The sequence below is a fragment of the Mastigoproctus giganteus genome, chromosome 12 (genome assembly GCF_048544385.1).
Source record: "Mastigoproctus giganteus isolate SK-2022 chromosome 12, ASM4854438v1, whole genome shotgun sequence".
Lineage (NCBI taxonomy): Eukaryota > Metazoa > Arthropoda > Arachnida > Uropygi > Thelyphonidae > Mastigoproctus > Mastigoproctus giganteus.
The window spans coordinates 24,618,275-24,642,765 of record NC_143586.1 but is presented as its reverse complement, the minus strand read 5'-3'; the positions used below and the strand labels follow the sequence as shown (position 1 = coordinate 24,642,765).

The 24,491-nt window shown below is 34.0% G+C and overlaps 1 protein-coding gene across 2 annotated transcripts in view; it reads right to left on the bottom strand.

Moving 5' to 3' along the window:
* ema (C-type lectin domain containing ema) overlaps nucleotides 1-24,491 on the bottom strand; it is a 223,042-nt gene that overhangs the window by 165,038 nt on the left and 33,513 nt on the right. For both annotated transcript variants that reach the window (XM_090386684.1, XM_090386685.1), the window contains exons 5-8: nucleotides 19,662-19,742; nucleotides 13,145-13,250; nucleotides 6,832-6,955; nucleotides 1,126-1,315 (exon numbers count right to left, since the gene is read on the bottom strand). In XM_090386684.1, the coding sequence (XP_090242810.1) occupies nucleotides 1,126-1,315; nucleotides 6,832-6,955; nucleotides 13,145-13,250; nucleotides 19,662-19,742 (501 nt within the window). The remainder of the gene's footprint in view (nucleotides 1-1,125; nucleotides 1,316-6,831; nucleotides 6,956-13,144; nucleotides 13,251-19,661; nucleotides 19,743-24,491) is intronic.

Here is a 24,491-nt window from a genome sequence, read left to right as displayed (position 1 = left end):
AGTACTGTGAAGAAAAGAATAAAGCTGATGTTTATTTAGAGGTGATATAAAAAGGTACATGAAGAAAGTGACCAACATGTCTGAATTTCAGAAAGGTCAAATTGTTGGTGCACATTTAGCAGGGGCATCAGTGCCTATAACTGCTGATTTGTTTAATGTATCCAGAGTAACTGTATCAAAAGTGATGTCAACATTCACGAGTATGGGAATCTTGTGAATGTTCAAAATCTGAGGGAATGAATTGTGGCAGAAAATCTAAGCTGACTAAAAGAGACCACTGGACAATGAAAAGAATTATACACTGAAAACAAACTACTACCTCAAAAATAACTGCAGAACTTAGTGTGAGTCTCAACAATCCAGTTTATAGCAAAACAGTTCAGTGAGAACTTCATAAAGCTGAAATTTATGGCAGAGATGCTAGCTACTGCCGAGCCACTCATTGCTGATGGTGATGACTGAAAGAGGATGCAATGGTGCAAGGAACATAAAATAGTGGACACTTAATGATTGGAAATTTCATAATTTTGCACAAATCATCATTCACACCTTTTCAGGCACCTGGGAGAGTTTATCTGTGGCGAATGCCAAAGGAAGTGCATCTTGCTGACTATCTTGTACTAACCGTCAAACATGGATAAAGATCAGCAATGGTTTGGGAAGCAATCTTGGTATATTGCTGCTTTGCCTGTTCACCCATTCAGGGTTCTATCACCGCCCTGAATAGGTGAATTGCTGCCCCTGAATACTTTGATATTCTGAGTGAACAGTTTTGTCCCACAGTGTAAACATTATTTCCCAAAATGCATGCCATGTTTCGAGATATAATGCTCCAATACACACACAGCCACATGCTTCCAATCTCAATTTGAAGAGCTTAAAACAGGGGTTAAGCATGGCCTCCAATGGCCTGCACCATGACCTGATACTATAAAATAAGTGTTTTCTGTTTAGAATTAAACACAAACCTGACCTCTAAATTCATTAATTTGTTTCTCATATCCTTATTATAATTATGTGGGTAACACCATAAATCAAAATCAATATCATAAATATTTAAGCATTTCAAACCAGCACAAAGACAGACACGGATTAATCCATATGTCTAAGATTAATATACCCTACCTCAACTTCAGAGTGTTGTCTTCTTTTCATAAGTGAATAAACATAGAGAGGCACTAAAAGCCTGTTAAGAAGATGATCAGTAAGAACATCATTCAGGGCATCAATTTGCAGGCACAGGATATCATTCAGATAATGGAGGTGATCTAAGTGTTCTGCAACTAGATCTGAAAGTCTGGTATGGCTCTGATGACTTAAAAATAAAAAATAAAAATAATAAAAAAACACAGAACAGCAATTCAGACAGATATCAATCAAACAGTAATTAATAAAAAAAAAAAAGTGATAAGGTGCTTATTTCCAACATAGAGCAAAAAGAAAATTCACACAATTTTTTAATATGATCAGAAAATGGCATGGAAATTATATATAAGATGAGTACACTATTGCAGGATTATATCAAAGTCAATCCACACACTATATTTTCAGTTTTATTCCGATTATTATTACAAATATAATTATGAGATGTCACAATAAGCTTTATTTAACATAATTATAATAAAGACAATAATACACACTGAAAGTGCTCTCTTTCTCAAACTTAAGTACAAATGCTTTTCGCTATATTTGATGATACTTGACATAGTATTTGAAAGTACAAAGTTCTTATTTAATTCATCTGCACTTTGAATTGACTATGACCACTTCCATCTTTTATGGTACCTATCTGATTTACTCTTTTCTTTCTTGTATTCATGTGTTAGTAGCATTCCTTTCTCCATTCTTTACTCTCTTTGCTAATGATTTCTTGCATTCAACTTTTTCCTATCTTACCTCATAAGTGGTTTTGTTAAAAACATGCTTATAACTGTCAATAAATCTGCATACTGCAATAGTGTGTAACTGTCTTATGCTTTTTTTTTCCTTTTCTCAATCAGGCTTTTCAGCTCTCTTGGCACCCATTTTGTCATCTTTCTTTTATGGTTATTCTCCAATGGAATGAATGTGTTAGTGCTTATGATAAATCCCTTAAGCACTTCCCAAAATACATTTGTATCCCAAAGCAGACAGTTTTCGCTCCAGTTGATAGGACCCTAATAAACACTTCAACCTGCTATAGTTCCTCTCTCCTGAAAATGAAGCCTTCAATCCTTTCCATTGTCCATTAAATTGGGAGCATTACATATATTCAGGAATGTTGAAATTTCTTTGGGCACTGCTTACTTTATAACAATGTGGTCACCACTGCTGCACTATTCCTACACTGTCATATCCCTGATACTGTAAATTTCCTTGTGAAAATCAGATCAAGAGCATACAAATTCCTTATAGCCTCTCTGACCTGCTGGAATACGTAAATATGATACATCAATATGATCATCAATATATCCTGAATATATGTAATGCTCCCAATTTAATGGACAATGGAAAGGATTGAAGGCTTCATTTTCAGGAGAGAGGAACTATAGCAGGTTGAAGTGTTTATTAGGGTCCTATCGACTGGAGCGAAAACTGTCTGCTTTGGGATACAAATGTATTTTGGGAAGTGCTTAAGGGATTTATCATAAGCACTAACACATCCATTCCATTGGAGAATAACCATAAAAGAAAGATGACAAAATGGGTGCCAAGAGAGCTGAAAAGCCTGATTGAGAAAAGGAAAAAAAAAGCATAATTGGGAGCATTACATATATTCAGGAATGTTGAAATTTCTTTGGGCACTGCTTACTTTATAACAATGTGGTCACCACTGCTACACTATTCCTACACTGTCATATCCCTGATACTGTAAATTTCCTTGTGAAAATCAGATCAAGAGCATACAAATTCCTTATAACCTCTCTGACCTGCTGGAATACGTAAATATGATACATCAATATGATCACTTGGTGCATCACCAGTTCACAATTTCCAGTTTATAAGAGGTAAATTAAAAGTCATCTGTAATGAGGCAATCACAGTTACTGGCCCTTTCAAGTTGCCTACAAAGATTTTTATCATACTCTTCAAAGTTCTTTCCAGTAACACACACTCAGTATCATCTTTCTTTTACCCCTACTGATCTTGGAGCACTTTACTTGCACTACACAGACAACTTCTTAATCAGATTCTGAAAATGACTGGTGGTCACTCCTGGCAACCTTTGATAAAAATCATACCCTCCCACCCCTCTGAAACAAATTATTCACAAAGTGTTTGTATAGTACTTAATGTATGAAATATGACAAACTTCATTAAACTCTGTTTCCCTTTGTAGTATTTGTGACCTTTGGGAAAATTATAAAGGTCGTAATTACATACAATAGCAATGCATAATGTACTCTTAATTGATTCCCAAAATATTAGCATTTTTATAAATGATTAGTGTTTTTATTAAACATCTACAATCCAGAATCTGAAATTCTGGATTGTGGATGTTTACATAGTGCAAATACTATGTATTCTCCCCTTCCTCCCCAAAGCTTACAAAAGTTGGTCTGCTTCCACCAATATTGTCTTAATTAATTATAACTGTTATAATTAATTTATAATAAATAGTATTATAAGTTAATAGTTAGAATACATTAATTATAATTTTTATAATTAATCTATTCTAACTAATTTGCACAAGAAATAAAAGCTAACTAATCTTATAAAAATTTAAAAGCTTTTAATCTGTGAAGCTTAATTATCAACAGACCCTTTAATTATAGCACGAGTTGGATTGGAAACAATGCTTTTTTTTAAAAAAAACAAACTACAGCACAGTCTTCCAATGGGATCAAATTCCAAATATCATAATATTATCACAAAGAAGTTGATTCTTCTACTACATATGACATCAGAGAGCAAAAAGAATAACCAAAATTATTCTTAGCTAATTCTGAGACTGGGTGTTGCTACATGGTCAATTTTGCTCTGTCCTTTATACTTTTATGTATTTCTTATTTTATTTGATAAAATAATAAGTAGATAAAATATAAAGAAACAGATGAGTTCTTGCATGTTAAAAATTTCATTTTAGACAAATACCTAAAATCTGAAAAATCTGATATATCTGACAGTGATGAAGTCCCATAGATGACAAATTACTTCTGCAATCTGACAACTCTGGACTTCATTTTGTTGTTGTCTGGAATACCAATGTACAAATCGGCACAATCTTTGTTACAGTAGGGTTAGTATTAGAATGACAAATGGACTAGCAAATGCATTCTTAATTTAATTCATATACCGTTTTCCATATTCAGCATTATCACCATAAAATTAAAGTAATTACACGATATATTAATATGTTGTGCTATGGTAGATAAAGCAGTACAAGTGTCAATATGGTTAATTCTAATTCCAAAGTTGTTTTTATTTATTTAAAATATTTCCTTCTGGAATTTACTAGTTGTAATAATAATAGTGTATGAGGGGTTGTTGATAAATTCTGGGTCTATAATAGAAGGAAACAAAATAATCCAATTAATTGTACAGAGAAGGGCAACAAGATTGGTGAGGGGAATGAAGGGATCCTCTTACCAAGAGAGGCTTAATTTCTGCAAATTGCAGTGGCTGGAGACTAGGCATCTGCGTGGTGATCTGATTGAGGTGTATAAGGCCTTGAATGGGTTGAGCACGCTGAATTCTGATGGGATCCTTCCACTTGTTCAGATTAAGAACCTAAGGGGAGTTAAATTCAAATTATGAAAAGACAGGTGTAGAATAGATGTGCGGAAATTTGCCTTTAGCCAGCGGGTGGTTAATTGCTGGAACAAACTTCCATCTGTCGTTGTGGAAGTTGATAGGTTGAATAAATTTAAGGAGGAACTGGACAGGCATTTGGAGGGAATGGTGTGATTTTTTTTTTGACTGATGCTGCATAAGCTCTCATACACTTGCTTTCTTGCATCACATGCCACTACTACTATATACAGAATTTGTTCAATATATTCACTTTTCACCTCTTTCTACTACAATGATGTTCCAGCATTTGTAAACCTATAAAACAGAAATCAAGAGATTGCACCACAAACCATGCTTCTACTGCTCGTATCAGTCATCATTTAAATGTTTTTTGAGATTTGGAAAAAGATATTAGAAGTCTGAGGGTACAAAATCCAGTGAATATGGGAATAATGAAAATAGAAGCCTATTTCAGGCAATCTGGCATGTGCTCGACATGCTGCATGCACTGGAGCATTATCCTGCAAACAGCACTCCTTGGGTGAGCTTTACCCTGTATTTACCTTCAATTACTCCTTCAGTTTGTTCAAAAGTGATGAATAATGCTCAGAAGATATTGTTTTTATCCTTTTCCAGCTAAGTTAGTAAACAAAATCCCATCCTTGTCCCAAAAGACAGAAGCCACAACCTTTCCAGCAGACTTCTGGGTGCAGAATTTCTTTGAATGGGGAACCACTGTGCCTCCACTCCTTTTGACCGTTCTCTTGTCTCTGGATCATAATGAAACAACCAAGTTTCACCCATCACCACAATTTGTGCCAAAAATTCATTAGCACCTTGCTCGAAATGGTAAGAATGGCAACTGAAGACAGAACAAACTGTCACTTTTGATGAGAATTCTGACATCACATTCTAAAATCTTAGCTGTTCATATTTAATCTGTTCAGCAAAAATTCACCTGTTCAGATAATATCATGGTGTGAATGGCATCAACGTTTTCAGGCACTATCACAGGAACTGGTGTTCCTGTCCTCTTTTTGTTCTTAGTGTCAAAAAAAAAAAATATATATATATATATATATATTTTTTTTTTTTGAAACCCAGATTTTTTCAATGGTTGAATAGCATGACTCTGTTTGCCTGTCACCAACATATCAGCATGAATTTCTTTCCTTTGGGATTCTTCCATGTAAAACCAAGTATTTCATGATCATTCCTTCAGTTTTGCTGAAAGTAGTGTTTTAAACTGACATCCTTTATTTAACTGTAAAAAATAAAAATCTATATTAGGATTTTTTTTTTTTTTTAGGAAAATTGGCTGTTTAAAAAAAAAATATGCACTTTCATAATTTGACATCCATTTATCAAAAAAAGGGGGGGGGAGTTGTGTCGGGGTGAGAATTTATCAGCTCTCCTTTTAACTTACTACACTTTTCTTTTCTTTTAGCAAGTTGTTGATTGATGGAACAAGTTCCCCTCGCAGGTAGTTGAGGCTGATAGTTTGAATAAATTCAAAAGGTCAGCTGGATATGTGAGGAGGGAAGAATATAATTTCCATTTTCTTATCTAATTGGGGCTTTTTTTTTTTTTTGCTAGTGCAGCAAAAACCTGTGGTTTCCTTGCACTATGGCAAATACTATTACTACACTATAAATATCAGGTAAATTTATGTGCTAGACAAAGCTGGCAGAACAACATGAAAAATGAAGCCCTCACTCTCAACCTTTAGTGACATTATGCTAAAGTGACCATATGATACTCAATAAGTACTAAACTCATTATTAGTTGTGACTTTGCAAATTTCTGTGTCCTTGATCTCCTAAAAGTTTATGCTGGCCCTGATGTCATATTAACAAGGAAATAAAGAAAATATAAACTTGGCACTAAAACTGTACTGTACCATATTATACATGTATTTACAATAATATAAGTTAAATACATGCGTATTTCACATTCATTCATTTTACTTTCAGAATAAATTCTGTGCAGCTGCTGAAGTCAAGAAAATAAGCACAAAATCGAGCTTTCAGTTCATAAATCAAATGTGTCAAAAATTCTTATCTGTAAGACTGAATGCTAGTAAACCAAGTGACAATTGTATTACGTTAAAATACTTACTCAGCATTTTTCCTAACACAAGTATCTAGTTCCAGAACATGACTACCAATAAACCAAACCAAATTAGAAAAATAAGGAGCTGCTGTTTTATCCCGGATAAACTTGAGCATAGCTTTATCATCAACTGAAAAATAATGAACAATTACATTTAAATATAATTTAATTAATAATATATGGGAATTTAAAAAAGTATATACTTGTAGATGTTTAAAAAACTCGAACTATGCATGACAAATTCTTAAATACTAAACTATTATAAACCAAATTTATTTATTTTCTTTATTTTTTTTTTTATGAAAAATTTATTCATTAAAAATTACGTTGCATTCTCGGGCAAAAGCCTCAAGTTGCGTAGTGAGTTAACATGCTTACAAGTTAGTGCAAATGCATCAGATCTGCCCGTAGCTAACTACTAAATAGTTATAAGATTGGCATCATTATTTATATCTCATATTGTGAATACCTTCATAACGAGTTGCCATGAAATTGCACTACCTTGAATAAGCGACTCTTGTAGCCGAGTGGGCAGGAGCGAGAGTGCAGTAGCACACGCTCTTTGAGTAGACCGGGGTTCAAGCCCCTGACTACTGAATATGGTCGATCTACCAACCCGCACTGGACCAGCGTGGTAGATTATGGTCCATTTTCCCTCAGCATGAATTGTTGAGGAGGCTTCCATCCTGCAGTGGGTTGATAATGGCTGCACTTTACTTTTTACCACAGGAGAAGACTATTGCTACTTATTCTCAGCAGATGCCACCACCCAGACGGACCATTTCAACCAGACGGACCATTTCAAAGCTAACTGGCTCCTCTTTGGTGGGTGAGCAGGCACCCTGGTGTTGCAACACTGCAGGCTAAAATGCGACATAATTCAAAATACTACACACCATCAGGCATCTCTCATATTGTGGAGTTATACTTCGCAACTGCCTTGCCATCATAGATAACCATTTTCTTTTACCACCAAGATTTTTTTTTTTTTTTTTTTGCAATTAGACTTTAACAAGCCTGATGCTAATGTTAACTTTGAACCATAAGTAGAAACTGTAACCTAGGCAGGTTTCAACAAGTGGGATTACCGACAGAAGGATTTACTTGGTTCTACTTGTGATAATGACTACACATTAATAATATGATTCAGGCATTGTGCAAAGATGCCAAGAAATACTCAAACATACTGCATGCAGTTCAGTTTTGTCACCATGTGACTTTCATGTTTTTGGTTCACTATAAAAAAGGTTTAAAAGAATATTATTTAAATTTAGATGCTTGGGTCAAAACAGCTATCAAAGAATGGTTCCATCAACAGTCAAAAGAATTTTTTGAAGGTATATATAGATTAATGAAGCAATGGGATGCATATCTAAATGCAAAGGGTAACTTTTAAAAATTTTTCAAAAACAAAATTTTAAGTTTTAAACGTATTTTGATTAAACATACATATTATATTTTAATACGTATGTATATTTATTATATTTTGATACATATGCCTATCTGTCAACTTTCAGAAATCAAAATTTGGAAGACTTAAAAGAGATCCAGCTTTAGCTGAACGGTATTCCCAGATTTTTTCCCCTTAATTAATAACTAATTAATGCATCTTATATGCTGAAGTAGATAAATTGCACACATTGCCATAAAATACCATAACCATATCCGAATTTCTTTGCTTTCCTCAGCTGCTGTAATCACTCTCGGCAGAGCATTCTTTATCTCTGACAGGTCTGTACTTGAACTGATTCTCAGGCATTTAGATCAAAGAAGTGGTATATGCAGTGAATCTGCTTTTGATTAGGCTTTCAAAGATTTTGCCTAGAATCAAAATTAGAGAAATTGGCCAGCAAGATTTCCAGTCATCTGGTTAACCCTTCTGGACTTTTAAGAAGCACTTGAAGCACTTGTGCCGCCTCCAGGGTTAAGGGAAAATGACACAAGTATATGTTGTAAGATAAAAGGTTCAAGGGACCAGAATTTGTCCCACACCTTTGCCTCAGTATGATCTCTAAATGCACATTTACCAGATTTTGACATTTGATGGCCTGATTTATTTCTTCATACTGAAGTTCTATCCCAGTTGCCTTCTCCGATTCTACATTGTGAATCGGAGAAAACAACTGGAATAGGACTTCAATGATAACTTGTCTTCAGTGAATTATCACTAGGGCGATGCTGTCCTGAATGGTTAATAGTTGCTTTCGAGGTAATAGTATCAATGGTTCCATCTTGGAAGACAGAGTAACATGTCTCTCATGGCTTAATTTTATATACTAAGCACCATCATACAGATTTCCATTAGTTTAGATCAAGTATCTCCAAGATTCCCACTTCCAATTGTGGATTAAGATGGTATAATGCCTTTATCCTGTTGACTTCATTGAGTGGCCACACAACTCCCTTCCTTTGATATTCATGCCTGGCAGAATGGACCACAGCAAGTAGAAGAGAAAGCTCATTTGTCCGCCAAGGGATGGATTTGTTATGATACTACTTTTTCTTCATTAGCAGAAGCATATGATGCAAGAAAGAAAGCTTATACAGCATCAGCCAAAAAAAAAAAAAAAAAACACTTCCCATTTCACCCATCCATTTGCTCCAAAACTTTGTCTAGTTCTTCCTTGAATTTATTTAAACTATTCTCAAGTAGCTTTCCTTTGGTATCCACAGAGTTGCTGTACTAGAGGGTGGATAAGCACTGATGTCACTTGCAATGATAACTGGGACATGTACTAATGCATTCAAGACTTAGTCAAGGTAGTCCACGTATGGTTCAATAAGTTCCCTATACTAGAAATATAGAAAAACTACATAGGAGCCCATAGTAATGTGAGCACATACACAAGTGATGCAGAAAAAAAATAGTGACAACCAGGTCAAAGTTCAGCAACCCAATAGCAACAGAGCTGACTGCATTTGGGCATTGCACTATTCTTGAGGCTAGTGGATATTCTATTACTTTGTTCTTCAGACAATAAAGCTCCTGAAGACTGATTAGGTCAATATTCTTTTCCATTGCAGATTGCCATATTTGGTTCGTAACTCCTTGGGACTTTCATACACTGATTTAAATTACACTAATGTAGCTTACAGCTTGAGGTTATCCACCCATGGTGTTCCTTTAAATTTGCTTGCTTTCAAAATTTCTGAAAAACTGTACACTTATTATCCCCAACAGAGTAGTTTGTTGCAGGTGGAAGTGTTTCCTCTGTTTGGACAATTCTTGTGTATATGGCCTTGTATATTATATTCTTGTACACTGAAAGGGCAGAATTCATGGGATACCTGGTTTCTGGGCAATGCGATGCTGTCATCCCTCTTGCCAGTGGACGAACCCACCGCTTGGCAGGTATTTAGGTACACTGCATTCACATAGATGGTAATTCAATGTCAATATGGATAACGTTGTGAGTTAACTGACTTTGAAAGAGGGATGATAGTGGATGCCTGACATGTGGGTCACTATCAACAGAGGTGGTACAGAAATTGCACTATCCCCCGTTTGACAGTATCAAGAGTGTATCGGGAATACATTCCATCGTGGACAGCGCTGTGGGCGGAGAAAGGTGGTGGATGAATGTGGCCATCAATGTCTGTCACACATTGTATCAGCCAACCGATGAGTGACAGTGGCACAAATCACCACTGACTTCAATGAGGGAGGTGCCAGAAATGTCTCCACCAAGACCATTAGGTGATCATTAGTGGCAATAGGTTATGGGAGCCGCCGACCCACCAGTTCCATTGCTAACACCACGACACAGGACTCTACACCTCAAATGGGCAAAAGAACATCGGCAATGGACTTTGGATGATTGGAGACAGGTTTCCAGTTATTTCGAGTGGAGGAGGTTGCATATCTGTCGGAAACCGCACAAAGCTATGCAGTCATGTCAACAAAGAACTGTTCAGGCAGGTGGATGGTCGGTAATGGTCTGGGGGCACATTCAACTGGCACACGTTGGAACCTCTGGTACATCTAGATGCATCTCTGTCCAGGTTACGTGTCCATCCTTGCAGACCATCTACATCTCTTCACGGTCATCATGTACCCACAGGGCAATGGACTCTTCCAGCAGGACAATGCACCTCCCCACACAGCCATGGTGACTAGAACATGATCTGAAGAGAATTCCGCAGATTTTACCATGATGGAATGGCCTTCTCATTCATGGACATGAACCCTGTGGAGCATCTTTGGGATGCTGTGGAAAGGTCATTTGAGCTTTGGATCCTCCGTCCAAGAATGTGAAGAATTATGGACAGTGGTGCGACAAGCATGATAAATTAGATTGATCAAATCTAATTTATCATGTACTCGATAAATTATATTTGAAGCTATTAAGGTGGTAGTATGCACGTGTGTTAGAAATCTAATTTATCAAGTACAGAACTAACACAACATGTTCAATCTTATAATCATAACCCCACTCATCGATTCGGCTCTATTACAGTAGATAAACTAAATTCTAGTTATAAAATTCTTCAAAATGAAGCCCTCGTCATTGAGTGGTTTAAGCGCCACACATCATTCAACATATTAAACAAAAAGATTCTAACCAACTTCTCCCCTATTTGGAATTTAGCAGGTATAAAGTTTCCACGTGCACTGAAATGCATTTCGGGAACTTAACCAGTATATAACACACTTTGCGCGCTCTTCTCTTCTCACTATAGCTAACTGAAGACGGTTTTGAAAGTCGCTAGTGCGCGGCTATTAGCTTTTTATCTCACTTTAATTTATTTTAATACATAATTTTATTAGACAACCATAGAATGGAAGGTGCACTTTCCTTTCTTAGGCAAATTTTTAAAGCTCATAATTTCTTTAAGTCATTAAAATTTCTTAACTACTATGTACGGGGTGAAACTTTCAACAAACTAAGTGGATTACTATGAGGTGAGTGCTGAAAATTAAGCTAAGCTATATCTACGATTTAGTCATTACGCCACAGCACATAAAGACTCCTTAATATATCATCGGTCAAAGTAATCACATAACCACACCCTACCTTTTTATCTAAATCTCAAGCACTGTTGGCTACAGACTCTCAACAAAACAATGTCTCAAAATAATGCACATTGTTTTAAGGGCACTCTTTCCATTGTTGCCAGAGGTGCACTAGCCTGAACAGCTACCAAATACTTTTAACAGCATTAACATCATTTACAGATGTGTTAATACTGTAGTTTTGGATGTAAATTTTTATCTTTTAGTTTGTTAATCCTCTGCCTCTTTTTCTTCCTGGAAGCAAAACTCTTTGCCATCTGTTAGCAATCACTGTATACCCTGATGGATTTATAAGAATATGTACACAATTACAAACTACTGTAATCAACAGTAAGCATAAATGGAAACATCAGAACAGCGATGTCCAAAACAAGTACAGCAATAATCACGATTTGCTACATTGTTACCAACAAAAAATAAACAGAGAATCTGTGCAATGCATGGCTGGAGGGTTAAAATGCTCTTTATTTTCACAATGAATATTTGATATTCACAATGTTTTTTACATTAATGTTAAAGATGAAGTGTAGCACAATTTCTAATGTGATCATGTTGCTTAAAAAAAATCTCTTATCATTCAATTTTTGGAGAAAACAGCCAGTAATCTTCATTATGAAGCAGTAGTTCAATACAGGATAATCTGTGGTGAGTAGAGATAAAGGTCTCTTTCCAATTAAATACTGAGTAAGTCTCCAAAGAATTTTTCTGATAATTTTCAAATTAATAAAATATATAGGCATAATTTGGCTATTCTATTTTTTTTCTTTAACCTCTTTTGGACAGCTAAGAATAGTACCACATTACAAAAACTATTTTGACTTTTCATAGTCCAATACATTGAAAATGTGAGGTGCAGCACAGTAATAATTCAGTTAATAAATCCTCTATAAATGAAGCTCCTTCATAATGAAGTCAGCCATTTAAAAAAAAAACCACATATCTTGTTGCTCTGAGAAGTCTTCATGACAGAAATAAGGAAAAGGTGGTAATCACTTTGATGGTTCTCTCAAATAACATATGAGAAAGTTATCATATCCTAACTGACAGTGATTAAATTAATGTGTAAAATCTTAGAGATAGAGGACATAGTTGTGGTACTACTATGGCCACATCTTAATCTTTACTTCAGTTTATGAAACTTTCACTTCTTTGATTTAGCTTGGTAGGAAAAAAACAAGGGCAGCATATTCTCAAGCTTAGAAAATTACTATCACAAATGCATTATCATAGACAGGAAAGGCAGATCCTGAAAAAAAAAAAAAAAAAAAAAAACTTCATCATAACTGATCTACTTCTAATGCTTACCCTTGAATACATTTAATGTAAGAGTTCGAACGGCTATCCTCACCATGCTTTCACTGTGGTTGAAAAATGAAATTGCTTCGGTATAAAGTGGGAAATCATTTGTATGCTATAAGAGAGAAAAACAGAGTTTGTGACTGGTTACCATGAATCATTTTTTAAATGTTTAAAAACTGAAATTAAAAATTTTAATAATTCTCTTATAATTCTTATAATTTTGAAAAATAAAATAAATTATTTTATTTTTTCAAAAATTGAAAAATAAAATAATTTATTCAACTAAGATTGGCATAACTCACATTTTATACTATTTATTATCTAGCATTATTATAAATAGTGGAGCTTATCTGAAATATGCAATCTGAAACTACATTTCATGAACTACAGAGAATTTCTTAAACTATTAAGATAGTTGTGAACAAGTGATGTCAATGGATCAAAGCAGCAACCAATACAAGGACAAGATACATCTTGATATTTACTCAAAAAAAAATAAATAAAAATAACATTGAACACACTCAGTGATCACTGAATTATGACCACTCTATCCATAACACACTATGCCGCAGCTTGCAGTATAAAATGCTAAAGTTTCCTACGGTAGAGCAGTGGTAATTAGCATCTGGTTGTGCAAATCAAAGTGATAAAATAGCAATTATGGGCCATAGTAAAGATGTCATAGAGTTTTAAAAGGGTAAGATTGTATGTAGGAGCTCTTGTATCAGATCTTTCAATATTGGAAACAGCATGTCTTGTTGGTTGCTCACAGCCCACTCAGTGATCACTGAGTGGGCTGTGAGCAACGTAGGTACTTTGACCTGTTGAACAGCTCAAAGTACTTACCACCGACAGAACTATAAAGGATTATGCAAGGTGGAGTTCGTGGTAAGCAAAGGGTGCAGTGTATGTACAGGCTCAATGGCAGGTCACTGTGTGGCAGTTGACATCGTAATACAATATGGAGAATACAAAGACAATATCTCGAATGACAAGGAGCCACACAGTCAGACATATGAGGTTCCACAGCAGATGACCCAAGAATCATCCTCTCCTTACCACTAATCATCATCAGTGGTGAATGCTGTGGTGTCAAGAATGCACTGGTTGGACATTGGAGGAATGTAAATGAGTGTGCTGGTCAGATGAGTCAAAATACCTTGTGCAACATGCTGATAGATGCCTTTGTGTGTGTGTCTGTCTGCAATATGCTGACGGACACACAAACAAAAGTATACTACATGCCCATTATCCTGGCAGTGGTTGGGACATGTTTTGCTTGCAAAAACTAGGACTTCTGGTGCATACGGACAAACATTTCACTGGTGAGATCTACCAGCAGCAGCAGCTCTTAGGAGACCATGTGCACCCAAATGTGTTGCATTTTTTTTCCCCACACAGAAACGGGGTCTTCCAAGCCAATAATGCACCATGTAATCAGGTCTGCACAAGTGATTCGAGGAACACAGTGAAGGTACCACCCAAATGTGGCCAAATACGGTATTAGGTGGGTGGTCATAATATAATGACTACTCAGTGTACAACACACTGAAGCTGTTAAAATATTTTCTGTCTTTGACTTCTCCCACAAATGCACTATGTTCATGATCTTCCATTTGTTTAGGCTGTACACTAACTCACCATTTTATAGTACATGTTTTGGCTATTGTTGTAATTAGTGGAATGAAATTGTTTAATTCATATAATAGTATATAAACAGTTTGTAAAAATATTTACCTTGTTAATCCTAGATAATCCACTGCAGTCCACAGGTAATCCAATAGTTCTTATGTTTAATACTGTTTAATTTTGCATATATTTTCACATTGTTTCATCATCATCATTCTACTCTTCCGTTTGGCACGGGTTGAGTCCCTATTTAGATCTCTTCCTCCATTGTTGTCGATCTCTTGAATCTTGCGTCATTTGTTGATAACTCTGAAAGCCTGTGTTTTCCTTTAGGCATTGGAGCCATTCTCATTTGGGTCTTTCTGGTGGTCTCTTATCTCCAATTCTTCCTGTCAGTACTACATTAGGCAGCCTGTGTCGTTTCATCTGGTTCACATGTCCAAACCACTGAAGCTGTTTTCTGTAGATCTGCTCTATTATTCTGCATTCAAAATTTAGATCTCTCCTTACTTGTCCATTAGCTTTACGTTCTCTCCAATTTGTTTTATTGATTTCCCTTAGACATCTCAATTCAAATGACATTATTTTTTTGCCTTTCTTTCTTATTTATTCTCCAATTCTCTGATCCATACGTTGCTGTGGGTATGATGAATGACAGTTTCATATAGTTTACTTTTTAGACTATTTGAGATTTGCTCTTTCATATGTTTTTGAGTTTGTTCATGTTTGTCCACCTGATTCAGTCTGTGATTAATTTGGTCAATATTACTTAGGTCTGAAGTTATTAGAGCCCAGGTATACAAATTTTTGTACTTGTTCTATTTGTTGATTTTGGATGTTTGTCTTTATGTTTTTTCCGATTTGCATTACTTTGGTTTTATTTATATTAATATTAATTCCATAATTGTTGCTTGCTTTATCAATTATCAATGTTTGTTAATATTTCTTTTAGTTATTCTTTGGTTTCTGTTAAAATCACAATATCATCTGCATATTTTATGTGGTTTATATTTTTTCCATTTATTATTGTGCCTCTTTTTTCTTCAACTGATTTCATTAGTTCTTCTAGGTAGATATTAAATAGATATGGAGATAAAGGACATCCCTGCATGACTCCTTTCTCTATTTCAAATTTCTCTTTTTTTAAGTTTGTTGAATTTTACTATTGCTCTTGTATTTTTGTAGAAATTATTTACAAACATTATTATTTCACGATCAAGCAGGAATTTCTGTAGTTGCTTCATTAAATTTTCTCTATTTACAGAGTCAAATGCCTGCTTGAAATCGATGAAGCACAGATAAAGAGGTTTCTTCTTATTCCAATAGTTTTCTGCAATAATGTTTAGTGTGAATATTTGGTCTATTGTTGATTTGTCTTTTCTAAATCCTGCTTGTTCTTCCCCTATTGTTTCTTCATGTTTTAAGTATCCTATTTTGTAAGTTCCTTATAAATATTTTATATATATGGTTTAAAAGGGTAATGGGTCTATAATTATGACAATTTTCTTTATCTCCTTTTTTGTGTATAGGTACTATTATTCCACTTTTCTAGTCTTCTGGTACATCACCTGAAAATAAAATTAAACAATTGTGCGAGGTGTTTTAACATTGCATTGCCTTCGAATTTCCATAGTTCTGCTTGGATATCATCATTTCCGGGTGCCTTGTCATTCTTCATTTGTATAATTGCTTTTTGAACTTCTTTTGTTATCGAGGGTGCTTTATCTCTTCTATTATCTAAGGCAAGAGTGTTTTTTCCTTCCCCTTTGAACAGGGTTTGGTAATATTTTTTCCATATTTTTTTAATTTCTTTTCGTGTTTCCTGTTTTTATATTGTTTTTATTTTTCATCGTCAGTGTTTTCGGGATGTATGTTTTAGAGAGTTCCTTTATAACTCGGTAAGTTGTTTTAGAGTTGTGACGTTTATTTGCCTCTTCTTACTGCTTTGCTTTGTCTTCCAACCATTTCCTTTTAGCAGCTTTACATAGGTTGTCTATTTTGTTTTTTAGGGCTTTATATTTTTACCTTTTGTCTTGACTATTTTCTTTGTTTAGGAGGTTTTTCATTTGTCTTTTTTCCATCCATACATCTAAAATTTCTGCTGTAATCCAAGGATTATTTTGTTTTGGTTTTGTTCCCAAGGTTTCTAAGGCTGCATCTTTAGTCAATTTTTTTGGTTTTCTCCCACATATAATGAATAGTTTATGTCTTTTAATTTTTCTTGTAGTGTTTTCCTATAAATTTCCTTTATTTTATCTTCTTCAAATCATGATATATTTAATGTTGCTCTATTGTTCTTTGGCTTCGTATTTTTAAATTTCCATTTAATTGTTGCTGCTAGCAGTTCATGGTTGGTGTCAAAATCTGTACTTCTAAGAGTTTTAACATTTTGAATAGATGATTTCCAGTTATTTATTAAAATGTAGTCAATACAGTTGTTTTATATTTCCATCTGGTGATGTCCATGTATATTTATGTTGAGATTTGTGGTATAACAGTGTGTTGGTGATGAATAGTTTATTTTCTTTGCAGAAGTTCAAGAGTTCTTCTCCTCGCTCATTTCTATTTCCTATCGTGAACTTTCCTAATACGTCACTGAAATCTGTCAAAAAGCCTCCAACTTTTGCGTTTAAGTCTCCCATTATTATTAAAATATCTTTTTTGTTTGTGTTATCTATGGTTTCTTGTAGGTCTGAATAGAAGGCAGCTGTCTCTGTATCATCATGTGAGGAGTATGGGCAATATACCTGGATTATTTTTATGAAGATTCCTTTTTCTTTACCTTTTATTCACATTTGTTGCCTGCTTATTCATATTTTCCACTTTCCACGTTTATTCATTATGTTTACCAAACTGACCGCTGTATGATCATCAGCACTGCTTACCACAGAGAGGAAGCATTCAAAAAAGTTTAGTTATGCTAGAAGCTAGTCATAACGTTTACAAATTTAAGTAAATAATTAAATAATTTTTTAATGAATCTGTTCAGTTATTTTAGTACATGAAAGATACAGATATTGAATTAGTGCATAAAAATGTCAGTAAATGCTAAAGAAAAGTATTTAAAGTTTGTGTAAAGATTTTTTTATTAAGAAACCGAACACATTTAAACTGCTGATAGTTTAAAGGGAAACTTACAAGGAAACAAAAGTTAAGTTCTGAAAAGACTTGCAATACAATTAAAAGGTTCAGAAAGGTATCTTCATGGATAGAACATTTATACAGTATAAATTTCATATAGGTAAGAAAAGTTCAGCTCTTTATTTTTGTTAGTGACATAACAATGATGAAATTATAGTTTCTAAAGACAAGGAAGTGGCCAACTTAACAGACACAGTGAAAGAACAGTGGAAATTAAAGTTGTTAATTTTGAAAGATAGTTTTTTTTTTACTTGGACACTGAAAAAGCAAACTGCATGAGCTCTAAAGAAATTAAATATTATCTTAATGCAGTTACAAACACTACATATGTTGGTGGATGTTTGCTATTAAAATACAAGATAAATTAACTTTGTGGTGACCCCCACCCCCATTAAGTTTAAGTAGAGTGTGGGAAAAACTGATATGAAACAGTAAAGTGTCTGTAACTTTATTTTTGGTGAAACTAAAGCTTACATTGAAATTCTAAACATGTTGCTATTTCAATTATTTGAAAACACATTTCTTTTATTGAAATCACAGGAGATTACGATTTAGGCTCCCCATACTAGCAATGTTTGTGGGTAACCCAAAAGCCACAATCTAGAACAATTTATACAAATTGATTTGGTTAAAGAATTTTCTTAAGCACTGTGAAATACATTCATCTTTACTTGCCTATTATGAAAGGGCATCATCTGTTTATAACTTGTGCACAATTGCTTCAAACTGGCTGATCCTCTGATTTAGTTTCGAGTTTATATATATATATATTCAGAGATTTATTTGCAGGATATCACCAGTGTGTCTAACTGTTTGCATAGCTTAAAGACTATCAAACATCATGTGGGTCATAAGTTTGACTGGGTTGACAAAAATATTCAATAAAATTAATTATGATCAAAAAATGAAGATGTTTCACTGAATACAATATGGATTTATTTCCAAGCACTTCAATGCCATATCAAAATGTATACTCAGCATTTTGGGCCTCAATGCCGAGCATACATTTCAACTACCAGGAATTAATTTACATTGATAAACATTGTTATTACAGAAATTTCAAAGATAAAACACAGAGCAATAGATTGCCATTCAGACAAATTCATAGTGGAGTGGAATCTTTAGCCCTTCCAGTTATGACAAGAAAGATGGTAGCTATTGGTTCGTGGCTTTCAGCTATAAGGCATTTGAGATGCCATGTACAACATATTTAGGGTGTACAGCGGAGTTAATGGGAGATGTATGTAAGTGGTTTATGCTGATTATTATTGAAGTCATGGGATGTCATTTACATATGGTAGCAAAAGAAGATGGTGGGGAAGGGCACCAAAGAATTTGGTAGCAGCCTGTTTGAATATGTTGATATGGTGGGGAAGAGAGGAACTGTTATTAAAAGTCTGTTTACTTTCTTCTCAAATAAAGTAGCTTTTAAAATCATTTTTGATAACACTCACTACATTAATTTAGCTAACATTTTATTCTTCCAAATTCTGGGGAGAAAAACTAATGTTTCGTGAAATAAGCAACATGAGATTAGCCTACTACATTCTCTCTTCCACTGCCTAGGAACAAGTGATCCAGCTCCTTATCCATAATTAGAAGCTGAAAAGGATGGTTAACTTTTCAAAATATTTATACAATTTTCATATTTGTATTTATACAAATTTTCAAAATATTTATACAAATTTTCAAAATATTATACAATTTTATAAGATTCTTTAAAAAAATTAAATTAAACAAAAGATGCACTTACTTCATTATAAAAGAAATGAATAGTGTGGGTATTCAATTTGAGGGATAACGTCTTTAAGAAAGATATGTAGTAAGCCATAACCTGAAAACAGAAATAATGCAAAAGAACTTTTATTGTAACTTATGCAAATACATTAAAATAAAAAATTATTATTACTAAGACAAAATGATAACTACTAACCAGTAATGCATATTCCCAAAATAATAAGATTAATATCTGTGCATTTCAAAAATAATAAAATGGTTAAACATGGCTACAAAATTATTAGCACTGTTAATATTACGAAATCACAGGAAAGGATATTTTTCTAACTTACAGCTATCTGCAATGTTTACAGCTCACAAATTCGAGCATGGTACCTTTCTATCAATTGCCAGAAAATATCAAGAACTCTTCTAATCAAATCTCTCTCTTGAATAATTTGTAGAACTATTTCTTTTTATAGAAAAATTGCTAATTATTCAATCACAGTAACAAACATCACCACAGTTATCTAACAAATCACAAATTAAACCTATTTTTTAAAATAATTTCACCTAGGGGAACATATTGCTAAACCCTTTAAATTCACATGTTAAAAAAATATGTATGCAATTTAATAATATTGAAATGACATGCCAGCCTAGTGAAACAACTAGAGATAAGTAATTCGACCTGCTGGTCCCATTTGATGCTGACCTAGGTTGCTATAGCCCCATCACTTCATTACTCCTACAGTCTAATCTGTCTCACATAGGTCATACTTCACAGTAGATGACATCTATACAAGCATATTACTCTATCTCAGCAGCATGTTTTTTCATATACAGTAGTTGTTTATTGTTTGGTTTTTAGGAGCATTAGCAACTAAGGCCATATTGCTCCGGGATATGCAGTGGTCATTCCCTGACCTTTCCGCATTTGGTGGTGACGGGCTCGAACCCCGGTCTAATCAAGAAGCGTGTGCTACGCACTGCTGCTCCTTCCCACCTGGCTACGGAGGTGCCCATATACAATAGAGATATAAACAAATCTGACTGCTTCCACTGCCAATTTTTTTATATAAAATTAATGGTAGTAAAAAATGTAAAATTGGTATGCTTATAACCTTTTCTCAATCATCTTTAAGAGCACAATTAGAAGCCTCTTCAAATATATCAATAGTTTTTACCATCATATCTAGTTTGCAGCAGAGGAAAAGGAGTGGCAGATACACAGAGTGATGGGATAAGTGGATGACTGCAAATACTGTCCACCTGAAGTAACAAATATAAATGTGCAAGCCGGCAACAAGTACAGTTTTAACTCAGTGTTTCTCAGTCTTCTAATGCTGACACCCTCTTTTTCAATGAACTAAAATCTGACTATTACACAACATCTACAGCCCTTATTGGGCACAATAAGACTTTTTTTTTAGTTATGGTACATTGCAACCCACTGCTTTAACTAATTGCATTGATAATCAGTGAGCAGTTCAGAAGCTGGATAGAACAGAATGGATCAGAAAGTGCAGTTATCTCCAATCCCTTAGTGACAATTCCTTACATAGTAGCCAAGGTGGCAACCCCAATATGCCATTACCATAAAATAGTAAAAGACAGAAATATCTACAATATTTTTGCCATTAAAATACATAGATGAAGTGACCATAGTTCTAGCCCATAAGATTGCTACATAGAGTGATGTGCTCTTGTATTCTCTCTATCTTGTAAACTCCCCACTCTGTATAGCCATCCTGAAGTATAAACAGAGATTATTTATTTATATCTGTTTAACTAACTTTCCACTTCCCATCATTTTCTGTGCAACCTTTCTACACTACATTTCACCTTACACTTGCTTCACTTACATTTCATCAGATATTCATTATCACCAATGTTTTTCAAAAATTAAATAATGTAATGAAACACTTATATTACAGGAATAATTTTTGAAGTAACTAAGACTGCTGCATAACAGCCACAAGTTTAACAAGTTTGTCAGCCAAGGAGTAATGAGGTGATAATTGGTCTCATAATAAGATTTGCAAAAGGGTCCTAACGTGTCACATTTGTATTAAATTTAGGGTAAAAATTGTATGAAATTAAGTTTGTGTTAAATTAGCTCAACAAGTACTCAATAAACTAACTTTGAATTATTAGTATAATAGTTTTTCATTACACTGTTTAATCTATGAATAATTACCACATATTTCCGAATTACAAAATTTCTTTATTTATCCATGTTTAAGTCTTATTCAATCTTTCCATCTGTTGGTTTCATTTGTTTCTCTTAAAGCTAATTTCTGAATATTCTAATTTGACCAATTCCATTAGTTCTTATCTAGTTTTCAGATATATATGTTAAAATTGGCATAAAGACTGTTCTAAACAGCTGTTCTTTTGCCTTATTTGTAAATTTCTCTTTCGTTCCAAATTAATTTGTTTAAATGGTTTCCTACACTTCCTGCATTACTTATTCTGGTTTAATTTTTCCAAATTCAGCCTTCTAGCTTCAATAAAAAAAAATTCACTTATTCCAGTTTTAGTTATTCCACAGTTTAAAATTTCCTTAGCACTGCCAACTTTCATAACTTTTGTTTCTGAATAGCTTTTTTTTTTTTTTTTTTTATAAAATTGTCTACAACCTTTATTAAATTTATTCTGTGATTGTGGAAGATCTTGAAAGCTATTGTTTAACAAGTGCAACACAATCGGCATAAAATAAGGATCCAATATTTACATCTTCTGTACAAAACAATCAGTAACTTTCATTCTTTTATTAAATAAACCAAGAATTATAGAAAGGAGAGAGGCAATAAGATGTGCCACTACCTCTCTCCAAGTTTAATATTAAACTATTTTCTGATACTTCCTTCAACCTTCACAATGCATATTCATCATTTTTGTAAGGAAAAATGAAGAGCAAATTTCATAATTCTTTTCAAGATCAACAAATCCCTAATACAATTTTTGATTTTTCCTTGTTCTTTAAGTTCAAATTTGAACTGAAAGACTTGATTTAAATTTTCAGAGATTCATGAAAAACTCCAGGTAAGGTTGAAGAAGTTCAGGGGTTCATAATGCTTCCAACTGTAACAGAATCACTGGACTCACTATATCAAGTCTCAAGGAAATACTTCAGTGGTAGCTGCATGAACTGCTGCCCCCACCTCCAGTTGAAAAAGTGTGCCATGAAAAATATTGACATTTTTGCCTTATAAACAATATCTGCCAATCAATATCAACAACAAACTCTAGAAACTTTCTTTTAAGTTAAAAACTCAACGAAAGAACTTCTGTCCAGCATTAATGAAAGTCAAGAAAATATGGCAGATGTTCTCTTAAATATTTCAAAAGAATAGTTTTCAACAGTAGCAGCATAGTTAATTAAAGTGTATAATGCTATAAGAAAAGATTCTTTTGTAGGAGATAAACGTGACTTATCTAATACCAATAAAGATGTTTATTAGTGTTTATTATATTAGCATCATTACTTAATATCAATCTGCACTAGTGGTGAAATGTAATAAAACTTGAAACACTATATGAAGATAACACCAGTCTGCAAAGATTTTGATTTTTCCAAAATTCAGAGGATTTCTAGGTGTATTGTTGATGCTAATTGTAAAAACCAAAAACTTTTACCCATTACATACAGCTTTTTAGCAAAAAGTAAGAATTGTTTTCTTAGATACAATATACATTCAATGTATATGTCATATGTGCACTAATTCCTTTGAATGTGACAGGTACAGATATGTCCAAATGTGCTTGCACATGTGGAGACTTGCAAGTCAGGTAGCTATATGAAAATGAGAGGTGTTTATCCAACATTCAGTTGTTTTCTGGCTAGTATTTGCTTCTAACATGATTTTCATTTTCTGTAACCTCTTGGTCATGGTCACTGCAAACAATCCACATATATTCTGATACATTTGCAGTAAGTTGAAGTGAAACAAAAGAAGGAAATAACATTATTTGCAAAAAAATGTATATGCTGCATTTGTTGGAATTAAATTAGGTGACAAAGATAAAAGTGCTCCCCTCATCCCCATAAAGTGTGCAGTACATGTATGGAGGGTGGGCTTGCAATTGTAGAAATGTAATAAAAATAAAGCCATGGTATTTGCCACACCTAGTGTGTGTGTGTGTGTGTGTGTGTGTGTGTGTGTGTGTGTGTGTGTGTGTGTGTGTGTGTGTGTGTGTGGATGGTATTAGATCTGAACCACACACCCTTAGCAATTGGAACTGCATCCAAACCCAGCCCAGCTGGGATTTTTTGTACCCATAAAAAAAAATTATGCATTAAGAAAATTTGTATTAAATTTTCTACATACAATATACTGTAGTTATTTTTAAATTAAAATTTAAAATAAACCAATCAGTATTAAAGTTCTTTATTAATACACAAAAAAATTTAAAAATAATTAAATTATTTTGGTAAGTTGGTTACAGAATAGATGCATGGAAGTTTGCTTTTAGCCGGTGGGTGGTTGATTGCTAGAACTAACTTCCATTTGTTGTTGCAAAAGTGGATAGCCTAAATAAATTCAAGAAAGAACCAGATTTGGAGGGAATGGATGGATGAAATAAGGTGTTTTTTTTTTGCTGATGCTGTATAAGCTTAATTTCTTGCATCATTTGCCACTACTAAGTTACTATGTGAAAACAAGACATCAATAATTTCTAGGTTAAGCTGCATTTTTCCTTCTTGGATTAGAAGTCGGATGCTGAAAACTTTCATTCGCTGGGCTGTTCGCAGGATTGGCAAGTATTATGTCTCTCCAAGTTTGCCAAAAAGAGGAAAATGTGCTTTACAGAAATAACCAAACTGTATACCCTAAAATGTTACTTTCCTTCTCATTCAAAA